The sequence below is a fragment of the Gossypium raimondii genome, chromosome 1 (genome assembly GCF_025698545.1).
Source record: "Gossypium raimondii isolate GPD5lz chromosome 1, ASM2569854v1, whole genome shotgun sequence".
Classification (NCBI taxonomy): domain Eukaryota; kingdom Viridiplantae; phylum Streptophyta; class Magnoliopsida; order Malvales; family Malvaceae; genus Gossypium; species Gossypium raimondii.
Genome location: NC_068565.1, coordinates 11,107,190 through 11,132,092, shown reverse-complemented (window position 1 = coordinate 11,132,092; position 24,903 = coordinate 11,107,190). Strand labels below are relative to the sequence as shown.

The following is a 24,903-nucleotide window of genomic DNA, read 5'->3' as shown; positions in this document are numbered from 1 at the left end:
CTTTGATAGGAGACGTTACGGGTTGGTTTGACAAGAAGGGTTATGTTTATAAAATTAATTTTATTCCTAAAAAATATGGGGTTAGATTATTATAATAATTATATTATTTGTTTATCTAAAATAGTTGTTATCTGACATAGTGGTTAAAAAATCACCAAGAAAATCACATTACACCTTATTTTTTAAAATATTAATTAAAATGCATCATAATTTTTAATATAACTTGTAAAATTAAAAAAAAATTGGGTTTTGTTTTTTAAATATATCAAAAGAAAATTTTAGTGGATATTCAATTTTACTCTATCTTATTCTGTTACTTAATTTTTATTTATTCAGATTCTGTATAATATAGAATTTTCTTCGGGGAATAAAATAAAGCATAAGAAATTAGTGTCAGTGTGAACAAAGTTCATGTTTATTTAATTGAAAAAATATATAGTATAACAGTAATTTGATTCCATGTAATATAAACAGGCTTTTAAGGGGGTACATTTGAGGAGAGATTACATATACAAATTGCAACACAAGTTAAAGGAAGCAGTGGAAGTGGTGAAGATCGGTGGGGGTTAGTGGTCATGGAGCATGTTAAGGTTGGAACCCACGGAACTAGGCCTTGGCATGTTTGAAACTCTATGGTAACGGCACCTGAAGGAGCCGGCGTGGGTGGTGGGGGAGCAGAGGCAGCTGGACCTTACCCCTGCTGTCATTGCTGCTTTGCCTGCCCTTGGTGACACGTGATGCACCGTTGGATGCCTCTTTATTTCCTCCAAGTTCATCTCTGTCAGGTTTAGCTGCTGCTTCTTTAGCTCCACTTTTGGAGGGTTTGCTTCCTCATCTTTTTCGCCCATGCCTTTCCCTTTTGTTTTCATCCATAACAAATACATATATACATACATGTCAATGAATTAACAACAATGCATCTCATGCACATATACATACATGTCAATGAATTAACAACAATGCATCTCATGCACATTCTTTTCTTTGCCTATATACAAGTTTCATAAAGTTTTGCCATCGTCACGTATTTGAACCCATATTTTTACACATAGATCTGACTTTTGTGCATGATTATATAAATTCAAGTTCATAAAAACAAGAAAAAAATACTCGATTTAACAAGTAAAATACGAAATTTATATGTTAGGTGGGAAACATGCAGATCTCCCTAAATATGCCTACATCAAAACACTTTGAAGTAAAGAGATGAAAACATAAAAAAGAAAAGCCTTGATAACCTTTGATGATAAGAAAGAAAATTAGGAAGATGTGTCGTCCACTGCAGCTTCTTCAAGCTTTGTTTTTGTTAGAAATGGGGAGTCGGAATTGAATTACAGTGTATCATCAAATTGATGATCCAACACAAAAACAAAATGAAGTAATGATTACAATGGAGAAATAGAATAAAAAATAGTTAATTCTTTTTCCCTTTTTTTCTAAAAACTGGTATTGGTTTTCCGTAGCCACATGTGGTTTACTCCCTATCAATAATTTCTTTTTCTAACCACTTTTTTCTATATTTTGCCTTCCTCGATTTAATTATAAATTTTGGTAATTACTCCACACACCACCACTCCCTAGAATTTGTCATCTAAATCTATTTAATCCAAGCGGTATAGCATATGTACATAAAATGACACATGGGATATCAATTTCATAGCACACAACACAAAGTTTTACTAAGTATCACCTGCAAGATACAAATGCTTCATGGTTGTAATATCTATTATTCATTGTTTAACTACCATCTAACCCTCTATTTTTCACTACTACTCTCTAGAGATTCATCATGTGACTACATCATTAGCTATTTATTCCCCTCTAATAGTATAATATCAATACTAAATATATTAGAACTACATAGTCTCCTGTGTTTATTCTCTCTGCTTTGTTTAAGTTTCTATTTTTGCCTCTTGTATATCTTTGCCAGAAAAGATTTCAACACCGCTTGTACTGCTTTGCTTGGATGACCCTCGATTTGTTTCATTATCTTCTCGTAACTCTTGCTCTCGTACTCCTCAAACGCACCCTACAAGTAGGAGTACCACCTATCTGTCAACCAAACAAATATCGCAGCTAATGAATGCAAAAGTAGATTGCACCAGGACAAACCTGAATATCCAGAGTTTGATATAGCTCTTTCACTTTGGCAACACATACTCGATCATCTTTTCCATAGTTCTCCTAAAGATCAAACACATATCGTTAAAGCAAGTCAGGACTATAACTGTTGTATATAATATATATGATATTATCAGAGGTGTATTTCCTGCTGACATATAACAACTTCTTTTGCTCCTCATTAGCACGTTCCAGAGCTTTTACTACCAACCAAGAGCACTTGAAGTCTTCGATATCAGTTCCGACCTAATGGAGAAGAAAAACAGTAGTCAAACCAATTGCATTACCAGACACAGATATCCATATTAGCACAGCCTTGATACTCACCTTGCCAATTACCTCGGGATCACCAAAACAATCTAGAAAATCATCCTGTAAAATGAAAAATTCGTTAGGCGAATACCTAAAAATAATAGATGTTTGCTTACCTAATAGTTGACAGAGATACTCCACCAACAAAAGAAATTGGTTTTAGGAAGTTCCTTTCTAAAGCGACTATAAATGTACTGAGTTTTAGTTTTTAGGTATCACAAGTTCCTCATATCTCAAGCTGTCAAATTAACAAACAGGAAATCTAGTCTCAAAATTAGTAGTCACCTGTACTTGAAAATAGGTCCCCATTTCAACAAGGACATTCTTCACATCAGTATGATTGTCAAGATTCTCCCCTGCCATAAGCAATGCACATGCAACCTGGTTCATGTGGAGAAAAAAGAAGCAATCAAAGCAGATTAAACATGTCCTGATAGAAAACTGTACTTTTTAGTCAGTAGCAGTTATTACTTGTCGAAAAATATGGAAACAGTGTTTGATCCAATGTAATGACAATAGGTACGAGGTTAAATGCTTAAAAAAATGAATGATCAAGATGTACACTAGAAGCAAGATTGAATGATCATTGATGGCATTACAATTTGGTTTGTCACAGTGGGGTTGCAAATCTTTGGGGAAAAAAATTGACTTGTAACATAGAATACTCACTGGGAGGTAAAATGAGTAATAAGCCGTCTTATACTGAACAATCTTGCGGTGACTGCATGAAACATGCCATTTGATATGTTAGAAGTGCTAAAAAGAATACCCCCGCGCTTAAGTTACATTTAATGCAACAATTTCAAATACTGTCTTACATTGACAATGAGTACTTTGATAGGTCTTTCTCTCCTTGAAGTGTGGTAATTAAGTCTATCATTTGACCCGAGGCTGTTTGAAATTCCACCTAAATAAAAATAGTTCAGATACACCAGCACCACCTGATTATATCAAATGCGAGTGAATATCGGCAGTCTGCAGTCAGTGCAACAACAAACTCACCTCATTGAATAAATCTAGCAAATCTACATAATAAGGCTTTCCTCTAAAGTGCTTCTTGAGAATTCTGAAGATTTGGTTTCGCAGAATTAAGCCATCACTGATAGCAATCATCCCAACCTACAATGAAACTTTCAGACGTTAGAATTTCCACAGTGCTGAGAAAGACAACTCCATGGACAGACTCAACTGGTTTGCAAACTGATTTATCCCCAGAAAGCACTAAGGAACAAACAAGATTGTGTTGTAATGTTAGGAAGGGAAGGTCATTCTTTGTTAAGTTACCTGAGGAAGCCTGAACCAACATGGATGACCTCTGCGTGTATGAGAGCCATCCATGATATCATCGAGAACAAGAAAGTATGCTTGAAGCTGTTCAATGTTAAGAAAAAAAGTCAATTCCAGTAGAACAAAAGTGAAACAACTGCTGCAACTATTGATGAGAATGAGGAAAAATAACAGTAAAGGTTATGTATCCTTAAGGCATACCCATTCAATGCACCAACCAAGGGCACATGCAAGAAAAAATTCATCATCACTCAGCTCTTTCCCTTCTTTCAACAACTTGTAGCTATCAATGACAGACAACCCTCTGTTCAGCTTTCCTGCCAACAATAAAATCATTGAACACCCTTAATAAAGATACAGGTCGCTTATCGGTTTTTATTCTGAACTGTGACAGACTTCATACCTCCAGGAACATTGTAATCTAGCATCTGCAGCAAAAGGAGAAACAGGCTATCAGGATTTTCAATTATTCATAAGATACTACTCAAAGAAAGGAGAGGGATGACAACAAGTCCTGAAACAGAAATTATTTAAAGCTTATAAGATCAAATTAACTAATGGGGCAGATACACTTCCAATTGCTGGTTCATTACAAGTTTTATTTAAAATCAAAGTTTAATAGTTACAATAAATAAATAAATAAAATCTAGCAGGCCCTGGTAAATTTTCAACAATCAGCTTATGAATTCACAGTTGAAATAATCATGTATTTTCAAATCAAAACCTTTTCTTTTTTTCTTTTTGTGTCCATATAAACATCTCAACCTTCCGGGACTAACAAATGATTCACCAATAGCTCCGATCAAACAACTTGATAAACTTTCCAAAATCTTATACACACACACACACTTGACACTTATATGCAGAATTACTGCTGCTCCTGCTACCTACGGAACACCAAATTCAAAGTTTATGCAAATAAATAAATAAATAAAAGAAGAAAGCTTTAGCACCTAATCTTTGAAACCAAGAGATCGAAACAATTAACCCCAGAAAGTGTTCAGCCTTTAGACTATAGAACAAGAAGAGCCCAATATAAAACAATTCACGACAAAGAAATAAACAAGAGAGAGAGAGAGAGAGAGAGAGGGAATTACACGCTCAACCCATTGGCGAGAATTATCAGTAAACTCAAAAGCCGGGTCATCAAGAAGCTCTGATTTAAGTGCAGAGTAGACCTCCAGAAACTTGGGTTTTATGTCACTCATGTCTGGGTTTTTCCCTCTTCGTTATTTCATATGAAGAAACCACAAAGAGAGACAGCATAAACTACACTAAAGTGAATTGAAAGATTTATATATATATATATATATGATGGTGGTGGTGTTATAATAAAAGAAAAGGAAGTGGAAAATAACTTGAATAAGGCATGGAAATACGGTTGGTGTGGAAAGAAAAAATGGCAGTGGCTGCATTTTCTAAGTAGGTACTAGGTATTTTACCTTCCACTTCACACTCATTCTCGTTTCTGTCAGAACAAATGTTAAGTCTCAGATTCTGCCGCAATTGTGGACCCATTTCTTTTATTTAATCTAGGAACAACCAAGTCTCCCCAAATCCTCCTTAATTTCTGGCCCAAACCCAAAATTTCTCAGCACTCCAAATCTGAATTTAGATTCATTATGTCAACAAATTAACTTTAAAGTTTTGTTCTTGGCACTCTGCTTAATCATTAGTTGCCAACTGGTGCTGGTTTTATTGGTGGAACAATCTTTAACATGTACAGCAACAAGTTTTCACTTGAGACTGAAAAAATGAGAATTGGGAAGCAGATTGATTAGCAATTTATTATACTCATTATTTTACAGCATGAATTGAAAAAGTTATGTAGAAAGTTTGGGGTATTAACCAAAATTAAAATCTTCATTCTTGATTCTTACTGCTATACATATTCCCAGAAACAGTATAAAAATTTCAGCCAAAAAGGAAAAAAAGTTGGTTACTGGTGAGCATCCACTGTACAAAACAATAAACTCACTCAAGTAACCTTTGTGAATATACCGTATACAAATAAAATAAATCACACCATAGTGAACGGAAGGGAAAAATATAATGAAGAAGAGAAGAGCTTTTTCAGCTCTGGTATTTGCTTTCTTTGTTTCTATCTCTCCAGTTCTTGTTTGCAAAGTGGACAGCAAGATATAATCCTGAGCCATTGATCCACACACTTGAGGTGAAACATGTGGGAACATGGCAACTGCCTCACCTCTTCTTTGTCTTTGTACTTGGCTAGGCAAATACAGCACTCCTGTCACACAACACAAGATGAACATCTTTAGTCTCCTACACTAATTATGGTATATGTGCAAATGTTTGTTCAACTATATGTGACTTACTGGATCTTCGTTTGTGTGGTCCGAATTGTGATCTAGCTCCGAGTTGGTGCTGATTTCTTTGTATCTCCAACTAGGTAGCCTGGAGATCTGATCATCAGATGCTCCTCTATCAGTGGAACCCATGTTCATGTTGTAACCTAAGAGGCTGCTAATAAGTGGCACACAACAACATAGAAGTAGGAACAACAGAAATGGGAAAGAGTAGCACAGAGCATTCCAAGCTAGCAAAGAGATGCAAAGCACGTGAAGATTTGGAGCTCGGTGGAAGGATCCGAATCGAGAATCGAACACCCATACATTCCCCATCACAAACCATATTGCAAAGAACAGTTCTAGTGATGTCCGGCACTTGTTCATCAAATGTGTGCTCCTGAACATACAAGCAAGTTCCTAGTCATTATGTTTCCTTACATAATTATGGGGTTTCAGCATATATCTTCCAAGTTCTGACACTAACATGATATGGCATGATGAGAACATGAAAATTCCGTTATGAATGATGCCATGCATGACAGCAGAGGTTGAATCGAGTGTCAAGAAGCTTACCTCGATTCTTCATTTGTCCTCTGTTGTTCGACGTCGGCAAGGCCAAAACCGTCTCCTTGAGTGATGTGAAGATGATGGTAGCGCCCGTAAAGAAGTAACAAACTAAGGGCACAACCAATATCATAGCCAACAATCCATATCCTCATAGGCCAAACAGGCTTCTCCTTCTTTGCAATGGCTAAAGTGAATGTGATGATGCTAATCTGAATTACCAAAATCAAGAACTCCAGCATCATCCAAGTGCTGGAATTGAAAGGATTGGACCCGAGGTCGGACCTCGATCCATTCTGGTAGTGAAAAACTCTCCTCAAGAAGGTAAACCACCTTGCTCTAGACATCCTCATCACCATCCTTATCAAAATCGAAGAAGACGCGGCACGAGGAGACCTGTTCCGGGAACCTGCAGCCACTCTATCTTCTTCTCCAGTAGGATTCGACGAAAACGGAACCGCAGTGCTCGAATTACACAATGAATCCGGTTGAAACGAGTGACGAGTATTCATGATTACAACTACTCCAAAACTAATGAACAAGTTCCTACTTCAGCCCCAAATAACAATTGCAAAAAAAAAAAAAACGAAAAACTTTGTTGTTCAACACAAATCTCATGAAACTGATGAATCACAAATATATCGCTGGGGATTATATCAGCTGGACTTCCATGAGCAAATTAACAAACATGAGGTAGTTGAGAAACAAATACCATAAGCTTATATATCTGCAGGAATAGCTCTGGAGGCAGCCATACCCAACTTGCTAGTCACAGCTCACCAACTTCTAAATACTGTCAAAACATGTACTTCAAACAAAGCACAAATATGGGGGGGGGGGGGGACACCAACTAAATATAATACCTCAGAAACCAATAAAGAACCACGCGTTCACCAGGAATTATTAACTCCCAAAAAGGAAACAAACCTGAAAAAGCAGGGAAACCGAGGTGGGTATTTAAGTATATAGGGATTTGAATGAAATATGGAGAAGGATTGAGAAAGAGAGGGGAAGGTGAAGTTGGGTTTGAGATGGTGACCAAGAATCAACTGAAAAAAACCTTTGCTTTGATTCCAAGTGAATGGAAAGAGGGAAACTTTGAGAGAAGCTAACCGTTGGCCTAACTTCCCTCAGGTTTTTGTGTCTCTAGTAAGCAAAGCTGAGACAACAACTGCTGCCTCTTCAACTGCTATTATTTTTCTTTTTTATCTTTTTTTTTCCCTTGCGAAGAATTAGGATAAAAACAATCAAATTCTCTCCATGTCACACACATATATATATATGAATTAAAATCACAAAGGTTTTAATTATGAAAGTGGCAAAAAGAGATTTTGTTTCATAATTAATTGATTAATATATTGATGTAAAATGTTTTGAATTGTGGCGGGTACAGTGGTGGTGGTGGTGGGCAGTTGGCCACCAAATCCAACCTAGTTCCATTTCCATTACATTACAGTATTGTTATGTTAAAAGACCAACATGACTTCATCAATCTTTAATCTATTTTTAGTTTTATGCTAATTGTTTAGCATTAGAAGTTAGAACTCCACTACTATACTTTCCTTAATTTGGTATGAGACATGAAATTCAAATTAGAGGACTGAGTATCGATCAACACCCTTAGTTAATGAATCCAACATTGAAGTTTATAAATTTTAAAATTTACTTCTTATATTCTTTTGTATTTTAGATCTTTTAATTATCATGAGACAGAGACAACGTCGAGAATGAAAACCTTTACTATTGGTGTACATAAAACTAAATACGGATGGGGCATGATCCCCAAATTCGAGGCTTGCTTCGACAGTAATAGTGGCAAGAGATGATGCGGGTAGATGGCTTGGAGGAACATTGGCAGGTGCAGTGTCGAGCAGACTGAAATTTAAGCAATTTATGATTGTCTTCCTCTGGCTTGGGATGCGAAATGGGATAATATTATTGTTGAAATGGATTGTGCTCAAGCTCCTACGGCAATTTCGGACAAGGCTCATGGAAAATCTAATAGGGACTTGGTTATAAAAAATCCAGGAGCTTTATAGAAGAGATTGGTGGGTGATCATAGAGAAGGTTTCAAGAGAAGCTACTTTGGCTGGTGTAATGTGAAATTTATTGTATGGTACTAAAATGTTCAAGGAAATTCTTACAAAAATCATTGAGCAATTTCAGATAGATGGGGAACTTGATTGTAGTAAATCTAGTTTATTTTTGTGATTAATATTTATAATTCCCTAGAAAAACTCTTCTTATATTATTTTTCTCCATCCTCAAAACACTGTGAATTTTTATTTTTCTAAAGATATTGCTTCCTTTATTTGTTAACATGTTATTTATTTGACCTAAATAATAAGAAAGAATAAATGCCAGAAATTGACCCACATGAAAATTGTGTATGGATGGTCATCTCAATTGTGTGTTTCCTTCAAACTTATCTAGATAATTTGGAAGCATCCATTCACGTCAAATGGATGTATTTGTTGATTTATTTATGGTCAAAATTGTCTAAAACCTGACGTTTTAAGATATAAGATAGGATCAAATGTTAAACTGGAAACATATGGATTTGGCCTAAGCAAAAGGTGCCTTGTTTCATCTTCCTACTCATTTCATCATATTAGTTAATTAATTAATTAAAATAAAATAAAAGTATCATCTTCCTTTTTGTTAATTGATAATACTAACACTGGTGAGGCCACCCCGAAAGAGACTAATGACCATGTAATCAGCTTTGACTTTGACCACCTTGTTGGCATGTTTTTGGAGCAGCACCTTATTACCTTTCTTATTCTTAAATGTATTATAAGAAAAAGCAAACCCTTAGCTCATACTCTATTTCATTTACAAGAATTAACAACTTCATAGTCTCTATGCTTTTTGAGAGGTGGAGTGGACGGTCATTCATCTTCCCACATTTTTTTTATTTATAAAAAATAAATGGAAAATAAAGAAAATGGGATGCCTTATTTAGGCTAAATTAGCAACAGCAACAAAAAAAAAAGTGGTTTTAAAAAATATTTAAGTGAATAGGTTAATTTCTAAAATATTTACCGGAATAGATCGATTTTGGAGAGAGAAGGTGAAAACTTGTTAGTCGGGTTTAGAGTTTTTTTTAAGGATTTTAGGGGTTTTTTTAGTGTGGTAAATAGATTTTAGGGGGTTTTAAAGGTTTAAGGTTTATTTTTTGGTTGTAGGTTTTAGGGTTTGAAATAATGGGAGGTCGGTTTATTTGTGTTTGAGTTTGAGGTAGACATTGTGAAAACTCAAAGGTATAATTTCAGTTGATGGTGATGCAATAGTGCTGGGAGACCTATACATTTCTACTATCATGTCAAGATGGAACCATTGCCTTAGAAGCCCATCACATTCCAACACAGGCTCGAAGTTTGCGGTGCTTATACGATCACAGGTTGTAGTATAACAAGGGCTCCTAATTGACGAATGTTAATGTGGGGTCATGGTTTGGAGTATAACTTGGGATCCCACCTAATAGTGATTATGCAATCACGAGTTCAAGTTCCACCTCATCGGAAGAGGATGGTTTCTAAACCTGATACAAAAGTTTGAGATGATAATCAAAGGGAAAAACTCAAAGGCTTTCTAGTATAATCAACTTATTTTTTTCTCCATCTCCACCAAAAGCAGGATCCGTAATCTCCCTATTTTCTAAAACAGTAACAAAGTTGGATATAAGATCATTGTCAAAGGGGAGCAACAGTGGCTGTGGAGAGAAGCTGGAGGTCGAGTCGCCGGGGAGGCAACAATAGTTGGAGGTCGAGTCAGGGCGATAGCAGTTGTAGTTATTTATGAGTGATTTAATCACAAAAATTGTTGTCGACTCAAAACGACCTCCAACTTTTGTCCAAAGCTACAGTCGCTCACCCCCTCATGGTGCACTTGCCCCCAACTTCGTCACCGATTACAGATAAGAGGGAGGTTGGTAATACTACCTTTGGTGGTGATGGAGAAAAAGAATAAGTGGATTATATTGGAAAGCCCATGAGTTTATCCATATGATTATGATCTAAATCTTATGTCTTGGTTCTACAAAGCATCCACTTTTGGTAAGGTGGAACTTGAACCCGTAACCGTATAACCACCATTAAGTGGGCTTCCGACTCATACTCTAAATCGTGACCACTCATTAATGTTTGTCAACTAGGACTCATTGTTAGACTACAATCCGTGATCGTATAAGCACCATAAACTCGAAGCCTGAGTTGCAACGCGATGGGCTTCTAATGCAAAGGTTCTGTCCCGACACAATAGATGAAATATGTGGGTTTCGAAGCGCTACCGCATCATCGTGAACTTAAACGCACCTTAAAACTAGCACATTGTCTCCCTCAAACAGAAATAAATCTCTCCATCAAAGAAGTTAAACACTTGAAAGCCAAATATAAACAATGGTGTAGAGAAATTTTTAAGGGTAAGAGGAGGTGACTGAGAGAGTTGATGGAGTAGGGGGAGCAAAACCTCCATTTATATGGGCAATCAGGGGGCAACATGTGAAGAAGAAAACAAAATTGTGCATCGATTAATTTGAAATATCCTGAGATTCTCGAGAGATTTAAAAACTTAGGACCGATATTCTCGAGTTCTAAAAACTTTTCAGAGGGGTTGAAAATGGGAGAGGAAAAACGCGTTACTTAGGGCGTGTTTTTAGTGTTATGGCAAAAAGATACACTGAAAGCACGTGGCCAGTTTCCCTCCCAATTTTAACCCCCTTAAAAGTTTCCAGAACTCGAAAACTCTGGTCCTCATTTTTTAGATATCCCGAGAATTTCGAGTATTATTTTCAGACATCCGGAGTTACGTCTATTGTTTTCATTCTTAAAAGCTTCTAACAACACGCATTTTAAAAAAAATCTAAGAATTGTAATGTCCAAACTGTTCTACCGATGTCAAGTTATGTTTGATATCCGGTATAGTATTTGTTATAAAGTAAGTGGCTATTTTGCTAGAGACGTTCCAATCTGAAATTTCGAACAGACTGCTAGAAAGAGATTTGTGTAAAGATAATGTTGCTTACATGAAAGAATTGAATTTCATAAATCAACCTAAAACACGTAATTATATCAAGTAAGTTTCGTTGTTATTGTTAATGGATAATTAGTACTCTACTTTTCTACATAATGTTTTGGTTTTAAACATGTGAAACAGGATATTTGGTTGAAAATGAGTGGATGAGTTAATGCTATTGTTTATTACGACGATGAAATTCGTGACACCAACATCGAGCTCATTTTTTCATCAGCCTACACAACGTAATTGGCTTTCAATCCGAACATTCAATTGTCGGAGCTCCGATCAAGGATTAGGTGGAAAATGTGCAATTCGAGCAACAGAATATCGTCGTTGAAGTATAGATATTTAGCGTCAGAGAACTCCGTAAAAGATGAAATATTTAATGTCATAGGCCCAATAGCGATCGGTGTAATGGTCTAGACGCATAATGCTACTGAACCACCTATACTTGAGTTATATACCGAATTATCGACGTCGATGAAGGTGCTTGGAGGTTAAAAATTGTTCTCATTCATGCTAGAACATAATAAGAAGCTGGAAGTCCAACCACACAGTTATGCAGTGGGGTCATAGCTTTGTTAGAAAGCTCTCATTATGAAATCCCGAAATCATACTTCATTACCCAAATTATCCAAGCTGTTAAAAAAAATTCTTAACTAATCATTTTGTAACATATAACAAATTTTAACTAAAAAATCCAAAAAAGTTTAATATTTTTCCCTTAAGCTTTTCTTAATAAATAATTTGTAATTTGTAATACCTCGTTCAGCGTAATCTTAGTTTTTGGTTGTAAAGACAGGTGGTTAGCTAGGATTAGGTTGAGGTAAGATTGATTTGAATCCTATCTGCCAATGTGATATTTGTATTGGTTGTGCGCCATGAGTGGTGGGCTGTTTGATTTATAAGTAAGTCTGTTATGATTCACTTTTTGGGCGAAGATTAAGTTGTGGTATTTATATTTTGGCATGGTCGTTATGAGGAACCAGCCGATCAATGTTTCTTTTGGTAAGTTTGTGTATTAAGTCTTTCCGTTTGTGTGCGCTAATAACGGATTGTGGGAATTATTGATCTGAATGTTGTTTCTATGTACACGTGTGATTTTTGTTCAGTTTTAGTTGTGTTTTTATTGGGATCCAGTTAGAAATTAACCAAAGGTTTATGGTTATTTATATATGTATTAGACCTATAATGATTATGTTGGCCATGTTAGAATATGAATTAAATTTGCATGTTAGCCATGTGTTAGCCCTAAGAGAGAAAGTTGTGAGATATAAATATCGGTAAAAACTTTGGTAGTAGGGGTTCTTCTTCTCTTTTCTTTTACTTTGTTATATTCTGATGTCTTGTTTAATAAGAATTCTTTGTGGAAGAGCAAACAACTAGTGACTAATTAGTAATAAAGGGTTGTGCGTGTAGTAGCTAAGGTAGTGTAGTAAAACTTCATTAAATTTATCTCTGAGTATCCAGACTGTGTTATTCTTCTCTGTGTTATGTTCTGTCTTGAGTATAACATTAAAGTGTGGTGGTTATAGATAGAGTTCAGATGAGACCAAAGTCTTGGAACTTTGAGAATCTACTGTATATAATCATCTATGTGTGTGTGCATATTCGTGGCATAAAACTGATATGACTACCTTGGGGGTATGAACTCGGTATCCAGATTCGATGAACCACTGGTAGGGTATGTGTAACACCCTTACCTTAACCCGTCTCCATCGCCGGATTAAGGTTACGAAATATTACTGTACAAAGTAAAACCTTTAAATTTAAAATAGAACAAATAATTCAACTTAATTATAAATTCCAATATTTCATTCCAATCATAGCAAACATACACATTTGGGCCTTAAATCAAGCTATCGGGGCCCTAAAAATGATTTAAAAGCAATTGGGGATCGATTTGAATAAATTAGAAAATTTTGAGAAAAATATGAAAAATTGTGAAAACAAGGGTCACAAGGTCATGTGGCTAGGCCATGTGACATAGCCTAGACCGTGTGACTCCAGACATGGCTGTGTGGCTACTCCACATGCCCGTGCGTGCAGACCGTGTAACTTATTGTGCCCATGTAATATAAGGTCACACAACTGTGTAACCAGGCCATGTAATTCTCTGTATCCGTGTAAACCAACCTGCACCCAAAAATTTAAGACACACGGTCGTGTGACAGCCCGTGTCCCAGGCCGTGTGCTCCATCATTAGCCCCTAAATAAAGCATTTCAAAACCAAACCTTACCCAACAAGCTACTCCATTTGTACACACAATCAAAGGACTTAAGCACATTCAAAACACTCATAAACATACCATTTTAATCAACATAAATTTTTTAACCAATATCTCATTCAAAGGCACCTCATTTCATACTAAAACAAGATCAATCATGCACAAAGCTATAATTCCACCTTTCAATCATATAACATAGGTGTAAAAGTTTTTAACACTTACAAGCCAACTACTATATATACATATAGTCATTTACAAAAGTAACCAAAACACAACATATGTAAAATGGCATTAAACTCTATACATACATTCTCGGATACACACATCAATCAATCATATCAACCATATATAAACCTACCTCAAGCTATATATTACAAAGTACTTAAAAGTGACCAAAAGATATAATCTTGCCAAAGCATTATAAGTTCAAACAAACAAAATATATACATAAAAGGCATATTCATGCCAAGTTAATCATTAGCATATTCAAAAACTTTCATTATATAAAGTCCTATACATGCCATTTATAATCATACCCAAAATAACCAACAACTACCAAAATGATTGCTAGATAGTGTGATAAAACTCCGATAAGATTCTAACCTGTCGAGCTTTCAATGATCTACAAAACAGAGAAAGAACAACGATGTAAGCAAGTAGTGCTTGTAAGCTAGTATAAACTTAAACAATAACTTACATTTTCAAACTCGAATGTAAACTATGCATAACATCATTACCATGCTCATAAGATTAAATAACTCATATTTTCATCACCAAACTCACAAGTTAGTAAGTTCATACATAATTCATATACTTTCAACCCCATCATGGAACATATCATGAATAAATTTCCATATACATACCACCCATCACATATTTAGTTACTTCCCTTTTCATTCTAGTTGCATTCATCAAATTTACCTTTTCATAAGATTACAAACAATCATCAATATGTATACATACTTTTCCATTAACCTTTACTTACCCATTTAACCATTTAGAATTACATCAGATACTCGGGAATGCTCACACATAGTGTGTCTTTTCATGTAACCATAACTTTTTCTTTTCATTAATACTCACACAAGCTGTAAAATGGGCCTGCTCACACGAGTTGTGGGTCAGAATGTTAGCTATACAATACTGCTAATACGAGCTGTGGAGAATTCACAATAAATGCAGGTCAGCCATCGATAGGACATTCAATACCAGCACCCAAAACTGTATAACCCTAATGACATGTCATTTGTATCCTAAGAATTCTTAAGGTTCAAACGGGATTATTTAATTATCAATTATTCAAAACATCGATATATTTTTGAGTCAATTTTTATTTAGCATAATGTAACAGATAATCAAATCAAACTATCATTAATAAGATTATAATTCATACAAACTTACCTTAATACTATGATTATTTGGACAGAATCGAAAACTAATCCAACACCTTAGTTTTGTCTCGATTTAAGTCTGGTTGTTACGTATCTTGATCATGCAATGAAACAAGCCTAGCCAAAACTTCAAACCCATTCTTCACTGGTATTTTCGGTTGAAACAAGCAAAAATGAAGAAGATGATATCATTTTAGTGATTTATTTTAGGTCTATTTAAATAATTACAATTTTACCTTTAGCTAATAAACTTATAAAATAACTAAATCATGTCCATCATTGTCCACCACATTTATAAATGGCATAATTATCATCAAAACCTATTAATTTATATTTCTAAGTCCATTTAATCCATGTAATTAATAGAAACCATCTTTTGCGTCTTTTACGGTTTAGTCCTTTTTACCTAATAACCATTTAAACTTTAAAATTTTATAACAAAAATTTAATACGCCTTAGCATAATCCTACATACATTAAATAAACATTAAAATATTTATTCATTCGTCAGAATTGTGGTTCCGTAACCACTGTTTCCAACACCACTGAAAACAAGATGTTACAGTATGTTAGTTGCAAACCAGAATGACAGATAAAAGTAATCACTGGTAGGGCATGCTAGTTGCTAACCAGATGAGAATGTATGAGGGGACACCGGTAGAACATGATAATTGTTAACTAGTTTAGCAGCCACTAGTAAGGTATGTTAGTTACTAACCAGTTGGCATAAGTGCTAGGTGATAGGGCAAGTTAGTTGCTAACTAGCCTAACGATATGGGTGTTACCTATGGTAGGACATGCTAATTGTTAACCATGGCAAAGAGCTCTAAACCCACAGGAATACATAAGTGTTTGAAATGATATGATATGTAAGATTTGTTCTGATATGTGGGATTCGAGGTTCAACCCGAGGAAGGTTATGAATAGAGTAAGTTAAATTGATTTCGTATGTGATGTTTGATACGTGTACTGATTGATAGAAAAGAAAGGGTTAATTGTTAAGAAATATGTTTTGATCCTTGTTGTTGTATTGGTAACGTAGCGCAATTGTAATAATTGAATATGTGTATATGGAATATGCCCTATTAAGTCTTGAAAGTATGTAAGAATTCACCTGAAGGGATGTTTATGATATAAAGGTAAGTATGAGAAAGATTGTGTTTGAGAAGAAATATCAACTCTATTAAAGTTATAGTTCTCTTTGAAGGGAAAGACATAAGTATACCCCCAATATTATGAAAGAATGTATGCGCCTAATAGAAAAGTTCGCCTGAAAGGTTATCCGCCATGGTTAAGCGTTCGCTAATGAAATGAGAGTGTTCTCCAGTGTGTCTTGGCGTGTAGAGTTCAATGTATTAGACTGTGTTATGATCTTGTAGTGTAGTCCATTCTTATTTAAGTGTTGAATTTTCTTTGCTAGAACTCACTAAGTTCTTTTGGACTTACCCATTTATCTTTCCACTCCTTCCAGGTGGACTGTCATCGTAGACTTGTTAAAGGGACTCAGCAAGTAGAAGCAATCTCTGTAGTAAGCTTCATTTGTTTCTGTGTTGTAACATGCATATGTTTTGGGGGTGGCGTGTAAATTTGTTCTAAAATTGAATTTGTAATAAAGTATTTATCTTATTTGGTTACAGTTTTATAAGAATGTTACCTTTTGAGGGCTTAGATAATCTCTATAAAGTAATTTTTACTTGTGTATGCCAAATTGTCTTTAAAGGTATTATTTCTGCCAGTATTGTATTTCAACGAATTGATTTCAATTAAAAGTTTAAACTTGTTTACTTTTATCCTATGGCGTATACTAAAGTATTAAATTGCGTTTTTGTTATGCATCACAATTGAGTTAAAATCGAACTAATCATATGTTTGTTTTTTGTCTAGGTAACACTTCAGTCAACCTTCGGAGATTGAGGTGTTACATAAACATATTCAATTTTTTCTTCACCGAAAAACTCGGGTGACTGAAAATTCAAAAACTCGTCGAAAAACTCATCCAAATCTTATTTTCAGCGACAAAACCTAGATTCTGACGAACTTATCTCCTTTTAAACCTTGATTTTGATTCATTTCTCATCCTTATTCAAAACCTATGCATTATTTTCTTTAAAATAACTTTTTTCCATTCTTTTCTATTTATTTTGCATAAAATAATTAATGTTGGGTGAATATTTATAATAAAAAACTGATAAAGCATGAAATACAATTACTAAAAAAAGTTAAGAAGAAAAATTACGATAAGATGATTGTACCGAAAACTTATCTAACAATTAAAAATGCACTAAAAGGAAGGAAAGAACTGTAGGAAGGCAGAGAGCATAAAAGAAATCTGAAAATTTTAATTTAATTAAATTTATTTTATATTTTATATTAATTTGAATGTGCTATGTGTCACAAAATAATTAGTTAAGATTTTTATTAATATTTGAGGTAATTTGGGTAACGAAATATGATTTAGGTACCACTTTGAGTAACATAATATAATTTAAGTACCATTTGTGATTAAAAAGAATTTAAGTACCAACTTAAGAAACATAATATAATTTGGATACCATTTTCTGATTTAACCCATAAAATTTTAACAAATAATAACACTTCGAAAGCATGTAGCTTTGAAAACTAGTATTAAATAAATTTAAATTGTACAAATTTAACTTGTACTATAAGCTATATCACATGTGTAAGTAGGCCTCATCATGGGTCAGGTCGGAGGCCCACCTAAAAAGTAGGAAGATTTGGACAAAAATATGAGTCCAAAAAATAGATTTGGCAAAAAAATGAGGCCCGTTTTTTAAACGAGTCAAGCCTTGTGTAAGTTTTTTTGGTCCCGACCCGAATTTTAACAAAAAACCTATTGTTTTTTTGTTGTTGTTTTCACTGTTTTGAAGTTGCTTCACTATTATATTGCTACTATTTTGTTGTTATTGTTTAGATATTATATAAATCTTATTTTATTATTAATTTTGTTACTATTTTAGAGGTATTTGCTTGTTAAGTTGCACCTATATTAATGTTATTTAAGTATAAATAATTTTTTAATTTATTTTCAATTTGTTAGGAAATATTTATTTTAATATTTTTAGTGTATTTGATGTATTATTTTTGATAAATTTATTTTTATATAAAAATACTAATGTAAAACAATTAATACAGATGAGCTGGGTTAAACTCGGACTTTAGTATTTTTATTCGGGCCGAATTGAGTAAAATATTAGGCCCATCCGAATCATACCCGAACTTAAAAAATGAGCCTAAAATTCTATTGAGGCTCAGAACCAAATATCACCCATATCACCTTTATACATAAATATTTAAAATAGAAATTTGTGTTTCAATAAGTAAAATGTATATTTCGAAATTAATTAATAATAACGTATAAAATATAAACCATATTAAAACTAGAGTATATAAAAACTTTGAGCCTCGTCTTTCTCTTCTGACCCAAAGCTCTTTTTCCTTCAAGTTTCGGACGGACTAGCAATTCAATTAAGCTAATTTTTTAAACCCTAAGATTAAGTTTATGATTGATTTATACTTGAGTTATCTGCTCTGAATCTATGCGTCACTCTGCTGTATTTAAAACCCTAAGTTTTTGCTTTCATATATATCTGAAGAAGACATATGACAACCGCTGCTAGACCCACATGGCAACCTGCCAAAGGTGGAAACGAATAAGGTGATACTCTGATTTTTGGCCCATCTCAGAAGTACTCGTCCATGGACCTTGCTGCTCATACTACTCTAATACTCTAAAGCATAGGTCAGTCTCTTTTAAGACTTCTTTATACTTCATCATATCTATATGTGCGTGTTTCATGGGCTGTTCTAACTTCAAACATCATGTTGGTGGTTTTTTGTTTAATTAGAGTATCTAATTTCTGTAGATAGAAAGGTAATGATTGAAGCGGATAATGATGCTGTGAATATGTATTGTTGTTCTTGTGTTCTTCTCCCGTGTTTACAAAGCCTTGGCTTTAGAGAATTTCCATATTTAAAATCCATGCTTCTTGGCATTTAGAGATGCGTTAAGGTCCTATGGTATACTTGTATTGCACCCAAGTTCATTGTTTATCTATTTGTTTTTGCATGTGTAAAATGCAGAAAAGAGGGGCAGGACAGACAAGATGATCGTTGCAGAAGAGAAACCTCCGTGCTGAGCTTGAGGAGCGTGAACGGAGACATTTCTCATCAAAGGACAAATCCAAGCATGCTACTAACTGTTCTTTGTATATTGCATGAATTTTTTTCTATTACAATGGTTTCCAAAGGTGACGGGTTGCGCAAAGGAGCCCATGATTTGATGATTCATCTTGTTCAACTTTGGTCATTTAGCCCAACAGAACTGACACATTATTTAGAGAGACTGAAGCTCCATCTATTTAGCCTAGTAAATATGTAAAACTTCAGTAATTTGTATTTAGAGGATCTTATAAACCCCGTAAGAATCTCAAGTTGTACATTGTCTTTAATCTTAACCGGTGATCTATTTTAAACTAGACCGTTGGATCATGGTGAGCTCAAGTATAAATAGAAGTCTTTCCTTCATTTATAATCATCCAGTTCTAATTCTTCACAGTAATAGAATACTTTAAGAGCATTTATTGAAACACTTGTGCGTTTAGCTTACACAAGTATATAGCAGACGATAGAGATTATCATAAGGAAACCATCTTCTTTTGGAAGCTGAACTCTCAACCTACTCATATTATCAAATTATTGGGCTACAAAAGCATTTTACTAACTGGATAAGTCACTCGTAGGGGCAAAGAGGGAGACTGAAGATCGAATTGTTCCACGCAGTATTGATGCCGATGATTCTGATGTGGAGGTCAACAGTGATGAAGCAAGGTTCTACTCCTTTCCTGTATATCTGTTTTTTCTGCTACCACAATTGATTACTTTGATGACTGGATTCTTTTAAGCTTTTGGATGGTTTAGATGACGCGGTCTAAAATATGGCATATAATTGTTTGGTGAAGTCAATACAAGACTAAAATGCAAAATTTTAATGAGTTATGATTGCATAATTTCTGGAATCTATTAAAGCATAATTCCTGCTATTGTTGGTAACTATAGGATTCTGCTGTGTTCTACTTGTTATTTTTTATTACCATTTCATAATTTTTCTTGAATTATTTGTCGTAGTGATGATGAAGAAGCTCTATTGGCTGAGCTTGAACGAATAAAGAAAGAGAAAGCAGAGGAGAAACTCCGTCAGTTAAACAAAATATGACCCAATGATAAATGTTGTGTTGTTGCTATATTACGCTGTAGGCTTGAAAATCAGCACATCCCGCTAGTGTCATCCAAGTAAAGCCTGGTATTCGAAATGAGCGAGAAATTACTTTCCTAATTTTGTTATATATCTATACATGGTTTAGGTGGGATGATGATGTCGTCTTCAAGAACCAGGTTCGAGTTGAAACCAAGCCTCAAAAGTGCTTCATTAATGATACCATAAGGAATGACTTTCACAGGATATTCCTGCTCAAATACATTAAGTAATTCATCACTTTAATGCCATAGCAATTAGGGAATGAAGTGGATTTGAAGATGCTGTATTTTTTTTCTAGAAAACATGATGTATTTATCTCCTACGGCTATGGCTGCTGTTGTAAAAATACTAAATGGTCATTCAAATGGCAATGATGTATGCATTCTTGATTTGGTTGAGACTTAATGAAATACAAGCAGAGTTTTTTCATTGACTTTTCCCTTGTAATCTTTCTCCTTGGGATGTATTATTTGGTGCTGCCTGTAACAGATAAAAATAAAGAAACAAGTCCACCACCTCTACACATTTTCTCTCAACTCAAATATTGCCTTTCACCAGTTCTTACTTGTTTAAATACAGAACTCAAACATTGGCTTCACCAGTTATTACATGTTTAAATACTGAATCAAAGAATATACGATATTGCTTTCTTTCTGAGCAAACACGAGGATACATAACCATTGCCACTGATTTCAAAGGGATATAAAAAAATGTAATAAACATAGCTTGTAGATTGAAGCACTGTTCAAGTAGCAAAGAATTGTGGTTTGAAGTTGTTGGAAACCAGTGGTACTAATATACATTAGCTCTCTCCACCATGGAAGCAAACCCGTTGAAGGGTATGGTGTGTTCTTCTAGTCTTTTTTCTTAGGTTCTTCCAGAACAAATTCCACATAGAGATCTTTCAAAGCGATCACAACCGTCGTAATCAATGGTCCCATAATTGCTCCCTGTGGAAGAAGAAAGGAGCCACCCATTTGAGTACTGTTTGATGAAGATTTTTAAAGATTTAAAGGAATCAGTTGTTAAAAGTTACCTCAACTGCAGAAGGGAACAATGTCATTCCACCAATGATGCTAAGCCCTGTAAGGTAGGCACTGTAACCAGGTATGCTCTCCTGGATTTCAGTAGCACCATAATCCATAAGTACAATGTGACTAATGGAGAAGACCACAGCTACTATGTATCTACTTTCAAGCACTAGCTCTATAGCTGCAGGAATTGTTGCAAACCAAGGTGGAAAGATGGGCAACAAGGGGCTGATGAAAGCAAGCACTGTTGACATATACACAAAGTGTATTTCAAACAGTCTAAACATAAGCCATGTAAGACATCCTTGAAAGAATGCAATCTCAGCTGTTGCCAAAAGCACGCCAGAAATAGCTTCATCAAGAACTTCCACGCATCTAATCCTAGCCGGTTTTGATATTGGAATCATAGACATTACTTGTTCTGTTACTCCACCAGATTCTGATGTGATAAGGTAATATAGAACCCAAAAGAACACCATCAACTGAGATACAAAATTGAACACCTCAGCAGCTCCGTAGAGGATGGAATTGCCGATGGTGAACATGATCTTCGCGCCTCCACCTAAAACAGAAGCACTGCTTGCTAGCACCCGTTGCGAAACATCTGCCCCTTTAACAGCAAACCCTTTAGCCTTTTGCACCAAATCCTCCCGAGTGATTATCAATTCTCTGAAAATCGCATCGACTTCGGTGTAAATTTGCCCCCACTCGCGATTGCTAACCCTCTTCCTCAAACTCAAAAACTTTTCCGTATAAGGAGAGGGGGTCATCAAAGCTGTCGATCGTACTGATGAACTGGTGGTTGAAGTTATGACGAAATGCTTAATTCCGGTCACAAACTCCGTCATATTATACTGCATTGCCAAGTTATCGATCTGCTCGGAAACTGTTTCATAGAACTGAGTAGTGTACTTATCCACCATTCCAGGGACATCATTCTCTTCCATCCATCTTTTAACACCCATCCTCTCAGCATAGTTACTCTCTTCCACATGAGATTTCACCGAAACCACGGCATCTTTTCCCTCAACACCGATCTTATACGAGAAAAATGTAGCTCCAGCAAAGAACCCCACAAATAAACCAATTATCAGCCCAATAGCCACAATAGTATCCAATCTTTTAAGTATCCTAGTAGTGAAATACGCACTCATCCTACTTCTCCTGAAACTGTTACTCCTAAATGATGAAACAGCAGTCAATGAATCATCTATGTTTTTAGTACTAATCACAAACCCCAACACAATTATGCCTAATGACCCAACACCACCAATTCTCTCATAGGCAATCACAAACACAGCGAAAGCTACTAACCACCTAACTAGCATTGGAAACCCACTTCTCTTGCGCCTTGAAAGATTAGATTTTGGTCTTTTAAGGAACACCCTCAAACAGACATCCTTAATATCAACAAGGGTACCTATAAAAGCCTTGAAGACAGCAACAGGAACAGCAAGAACAGTTTCAGTGAGGCCTAGTCTCAAAGGTTCGCTCCAAAATCCCACAAGGGTTTCTTGTATACCTCTTAAAGGAATCGAACACAAGATAGCCCACTGAATTGGCCTAAAATACTCTTGCAAAAGCTTGCAAATCGCATATAAAATGAATATGGTGAAGGCAAGGCCAGCATGAGCCATGGCTATGTAAAGAGCCAACCGTACCTGGGGATCACCCGAGAGGCTGTTTTTGTGATCTGGGTCGGTTGAGTTTGGAGTCTGGGGTGGCGCGTGATGTTGGTTGGGAGGCGCGTCGCTGTTGCCTGGTGCTGGAGAAGGCTTCCTTACTGATGCAGATCGGAACATGTCTTGCCATGGAAGGGTTGAGGAGCTTGGTTTGGGTTTTGGTTCACTTGAATATGGAACCAACTCCATGTCCAGGACAGTTTTTCGAACAAAGAAAGATCAAGTCTTTGCAGAAGAAGAGAGAGAAAGTTCCTTTGAGAAAATAAATAGAGAGAGAGAGAGAGAGAGAGAGAGCCAATGAAGGACTGACACAGAAGCAACAGATAGATAGTGAACATGAGAGAGAGATTGGCTGGCATCCTTTTATGGTGTCAGTAACTTCTTGACTTCCAGGGGAAAGGGCTTTGTGGGGTTGCATGTATCATGTTAATGTACCACAACTACAATTCACAGAGGATTTTGTATACCATTCTCATGACCTGTATTTGCAAATTTGCATGTGTCAAGTTCTAACTTAAGTCTTACTTTCCTTTTCTATGGCCTTTTGTTAGAAGAACTTTAAAACAAAAATGGTCATATTTCCTATTTCAGAAGTTGCATAATTTGTGCAAGATAAGTATAATTAAAACCAGAAAAGTGGGCTTTTATTTCCTTAATAACTTGTAAATAAATAACATTATGGTAATATTTTATATGCCACTTAATAAATAAATCAAGTCAAATTATTTGATGGAATTAACAAATTATCAAATTATAGTAGAAGGACTAAATTCATAAAAAATGGATAGTACAACAACCTTTTATAGAATTAGACCAATCATTATTTGAGAATAAAAATTAATTTTGTAGATCAACATTCAACACGTTTTTTTTTTAAATTTTATTTGAATTCAACACGGATTTTTGTAAATTGAGCGTCTGGATTATAAAAGATTGAAGGCATGAAGCAGCAAGTTGTTGAGATTCCATGCCATGCAGCCATGGTGGTATTTGGTGTTCAACCCAACATCATTTTACCTCCTACCTTTATTTAATATGATAAACTATTGTTTTTATATAATATATTAATAAATATTATAATCGTCCCATACAAAAAAAAAATCATTTTAGGAATCTAAAATAAAAAGGTTGCAATTTAACCGTCGGGGTTGCGTAGTTCAATCATTTTAATTATTCCCATTAAAATCATAAAAGTTAAGATGATGCGGCAGTTAAAAAATTAGTATAATAAAAATTTTAGCTCTCATCATTTACATATTATATTAATTTAGTCATAATTTTAAAAATTAACCCTCAAAATTTACAAATAATCTCAATTTGATCCTAATTTTAAAACTTCAAAGAAATATATAAAAGTACATAAATATTTTCAAAAATATTTTTATTTTTATAATTTTAAATTATTTGTTGAAGTAACATATAAGACATATGGTGTTATGTTAGTATAATGTGCACATTAGTGGCGAAGCCAGAAGGGCTAGTAGGGGCTTTGGCCCTCCTAAAATGAAAATTTTTTTATTTATGCCTCTTTATAATTTATAAAATTTTAAATTAGTAATGGTAATATTACACTTTGACCCTCAAAATAATAAAAAGATTTATTTAATCATTTAAAATTTATAAAGATATAGGCTATTAAATTAGTAAAATTATATTTTTACCATCGTAAAAATATAAAATTAAAA

The 24,903-nt window shown here is 34.8% G+C and overlaps 3 protein-coding genes and 1 long non-coding RNA gene across 8 annotated transcripts; 1 reads left to right on the top strand and 3 right to left on the bottom strand.

Moving 5' to 3' along the window:
- Positions 1 to 1,623: 1,623 nt before the first annotated feature.
- LOC105782206 (farnesyl pyrophosphate synthase) lies at positions 1,624 to 5,287 on the bottom strand. Its single transcript, XM_012606777.2, has 12 exons — positions 4,818 to 5,287; positions 4,124 to 4,148; positions 3,922 to 4,037; positions 3,718 to 3,804; positions 3,436 to 3,552; positions 3,252 to 3,340; positions 3,103 to 3,154; positions 2,719 to 2,814; positions 2,449 to 2,493; positions 2,278 to 2,367; positions 2,113 to 2,184; positions 1,624 to 2,029 (listed from the first exon to the last, which is right to left on the bottom strand). The coding sequence occupies exons 1-12, from the start codon at positions 4,926 to 4,928 to the stop codon at positions 1,901 to 1,903; spliced, it is 1,029 nt and encodes a 342-aa protein (XP_012462231.1). The 5' UTR covers positions 4,929 to 5,287; the 3' UTR covers positions 1,624 to 1,900.
- A 277-nt stretch (positions 5,288 to 5,564) lies between these two features.
- On the bottom strand, positions 5,565 to 7,828 carry LOC105782213 (E3 ubiquitin-protein ligase At4g11680). 5 transcript variants are annotated; one of them, XM_012606841.2, is made up of 5 exons: positions 7,457 to 7,828; positions 7,306 to 7,386; positions 6,603 to 7,124; positions 6,057 to 6,426; positions 5,565 to 5,968 (listed from the first exon to the last, which is right to left on the bottom strand). In XM_012606841.2, exons 3-5 carry the CDS (start codon positions 7,103 to 7,105, stop codon positions 5,822 to 5,824), a joined length of 1,020 nt encoding a protein of 339 aa, XP_012462295.1. In that variant the 5' UTR covers positions 7,106 to 7,124; positions 7,306 to 7,386; positions 7,457 to 7,828; the 3' UTR covers positions 5,565 to 5,821. The 5 variants fall into 5 exon arrangements, with proteins under 5 accessions (XP_012462295.1, XP_012462304.1, XP_012462286.1 ...); XM_012606850.2 differs by having other exon boundaries at positions 7,521 to 7,828; XM_012606832.2 differs by having other exon boundaries at positions 6,603 to 7,386; positions 7,457 to 7,520; positions 7,654 to 7,827.
- Positions 7,829 to 18,660: 10,832 nt separating this feature from the next.
- Positions 18,661 to 20,938, top strand: LOC105782199 (uncharacterized). Its single transcript, XR_008196366.1, has 3 exons — positions 18,661 to 18,990; positions 19,332 to 20,078; positions 20,376 to 20,938. It is a non-coding gene; the product is annotated as an uncharacterized LOC105782199 (long non-coding RNA).
- A 92-nt stretch (positions 20,939 to 21,030) lies between these two features.
- LOC105782193 (uncharacterized) lies at positions 21,031 to 23,607 on the bottom strand. The gene is made up of 2 exons (XM_012606756.2): positions 21,542 to 23,607; positions 21,031 to 21,455 (listed from the first exon to the last, which is right to left on the bottom strand). Exons 1-2 carry the CDS (start codon positions 23,405 to 23,407, stop codon positions 21,360 to 21,362), a joined length of 1,962 nt encoding a protein of 653 aa, XP_012462210.1. The 5' UTR covers positions 23,408 to 23,607; the 3' UTR covers positions 21,031 to 21,359.
- Between the last annotated feature and the right edge of the window lie 1,296 nt (positions 23,608 to 24,903).

Bases quoted from the DNA above. Each gene is read 5' to 3' on its own strand.
- LOC105782213 (XM_012606841.2), bottom strand. From the start codon at position 7,105: ATGAATACTCGTCACTCGTTTCAACCGGATTCATTGTGTAATTCGAGC. The intron at 6,427-6,602 runs GTAAGCTTCTTG...TTGTATGTTCAG, and splicing joins AGGACAAATGAAGAATCGAG to GAGCACACATTTGATGAACA. The intron at 5,969-6,056 runs GTAAGTCACATA...GTTGTGTGACAG, and splicing joins ACCACACAAACGAAGATCCA to GAGTGCTGTATTTGCCTAGC.
- LOC105782193 (XM_012606756.2), bottom strand. From the start codon at position 23,407: ATGGAGTTGGTTCCATATTCAAGTGAACCAAAACCCAAACCAAGCTCC. The intron at 21,456-21,541 runs GTAACTTTTAAC...CTTCTTCCACAG, and splicing joins TGTTCCCTTCTGCAGTTGAG to GGAGCAATTATGGGACCATT.
- LOC105782206 (XM_012606777.2), bottom strand. From the start codon at position 4,928: ATGAGTGACATAAAACCCAAGTTTCTGGAGGTCTACTCTGCACTTAAA. The intron at 3,341-3,435 runs GTGAGTTTGTTG...ATTTTTATTTAG, and splicing joins TGCTAGATTTATTCAATGAG to GTGGAATTTCAAACAGCCTC. The intron at 2,368-2,448 runs GTGAGTATCAAG...CTTCTCCATTAG, and splicing joins ATCCCGAGGTAATTGGCAAG to GTCGGAACTGATATCGAAGA.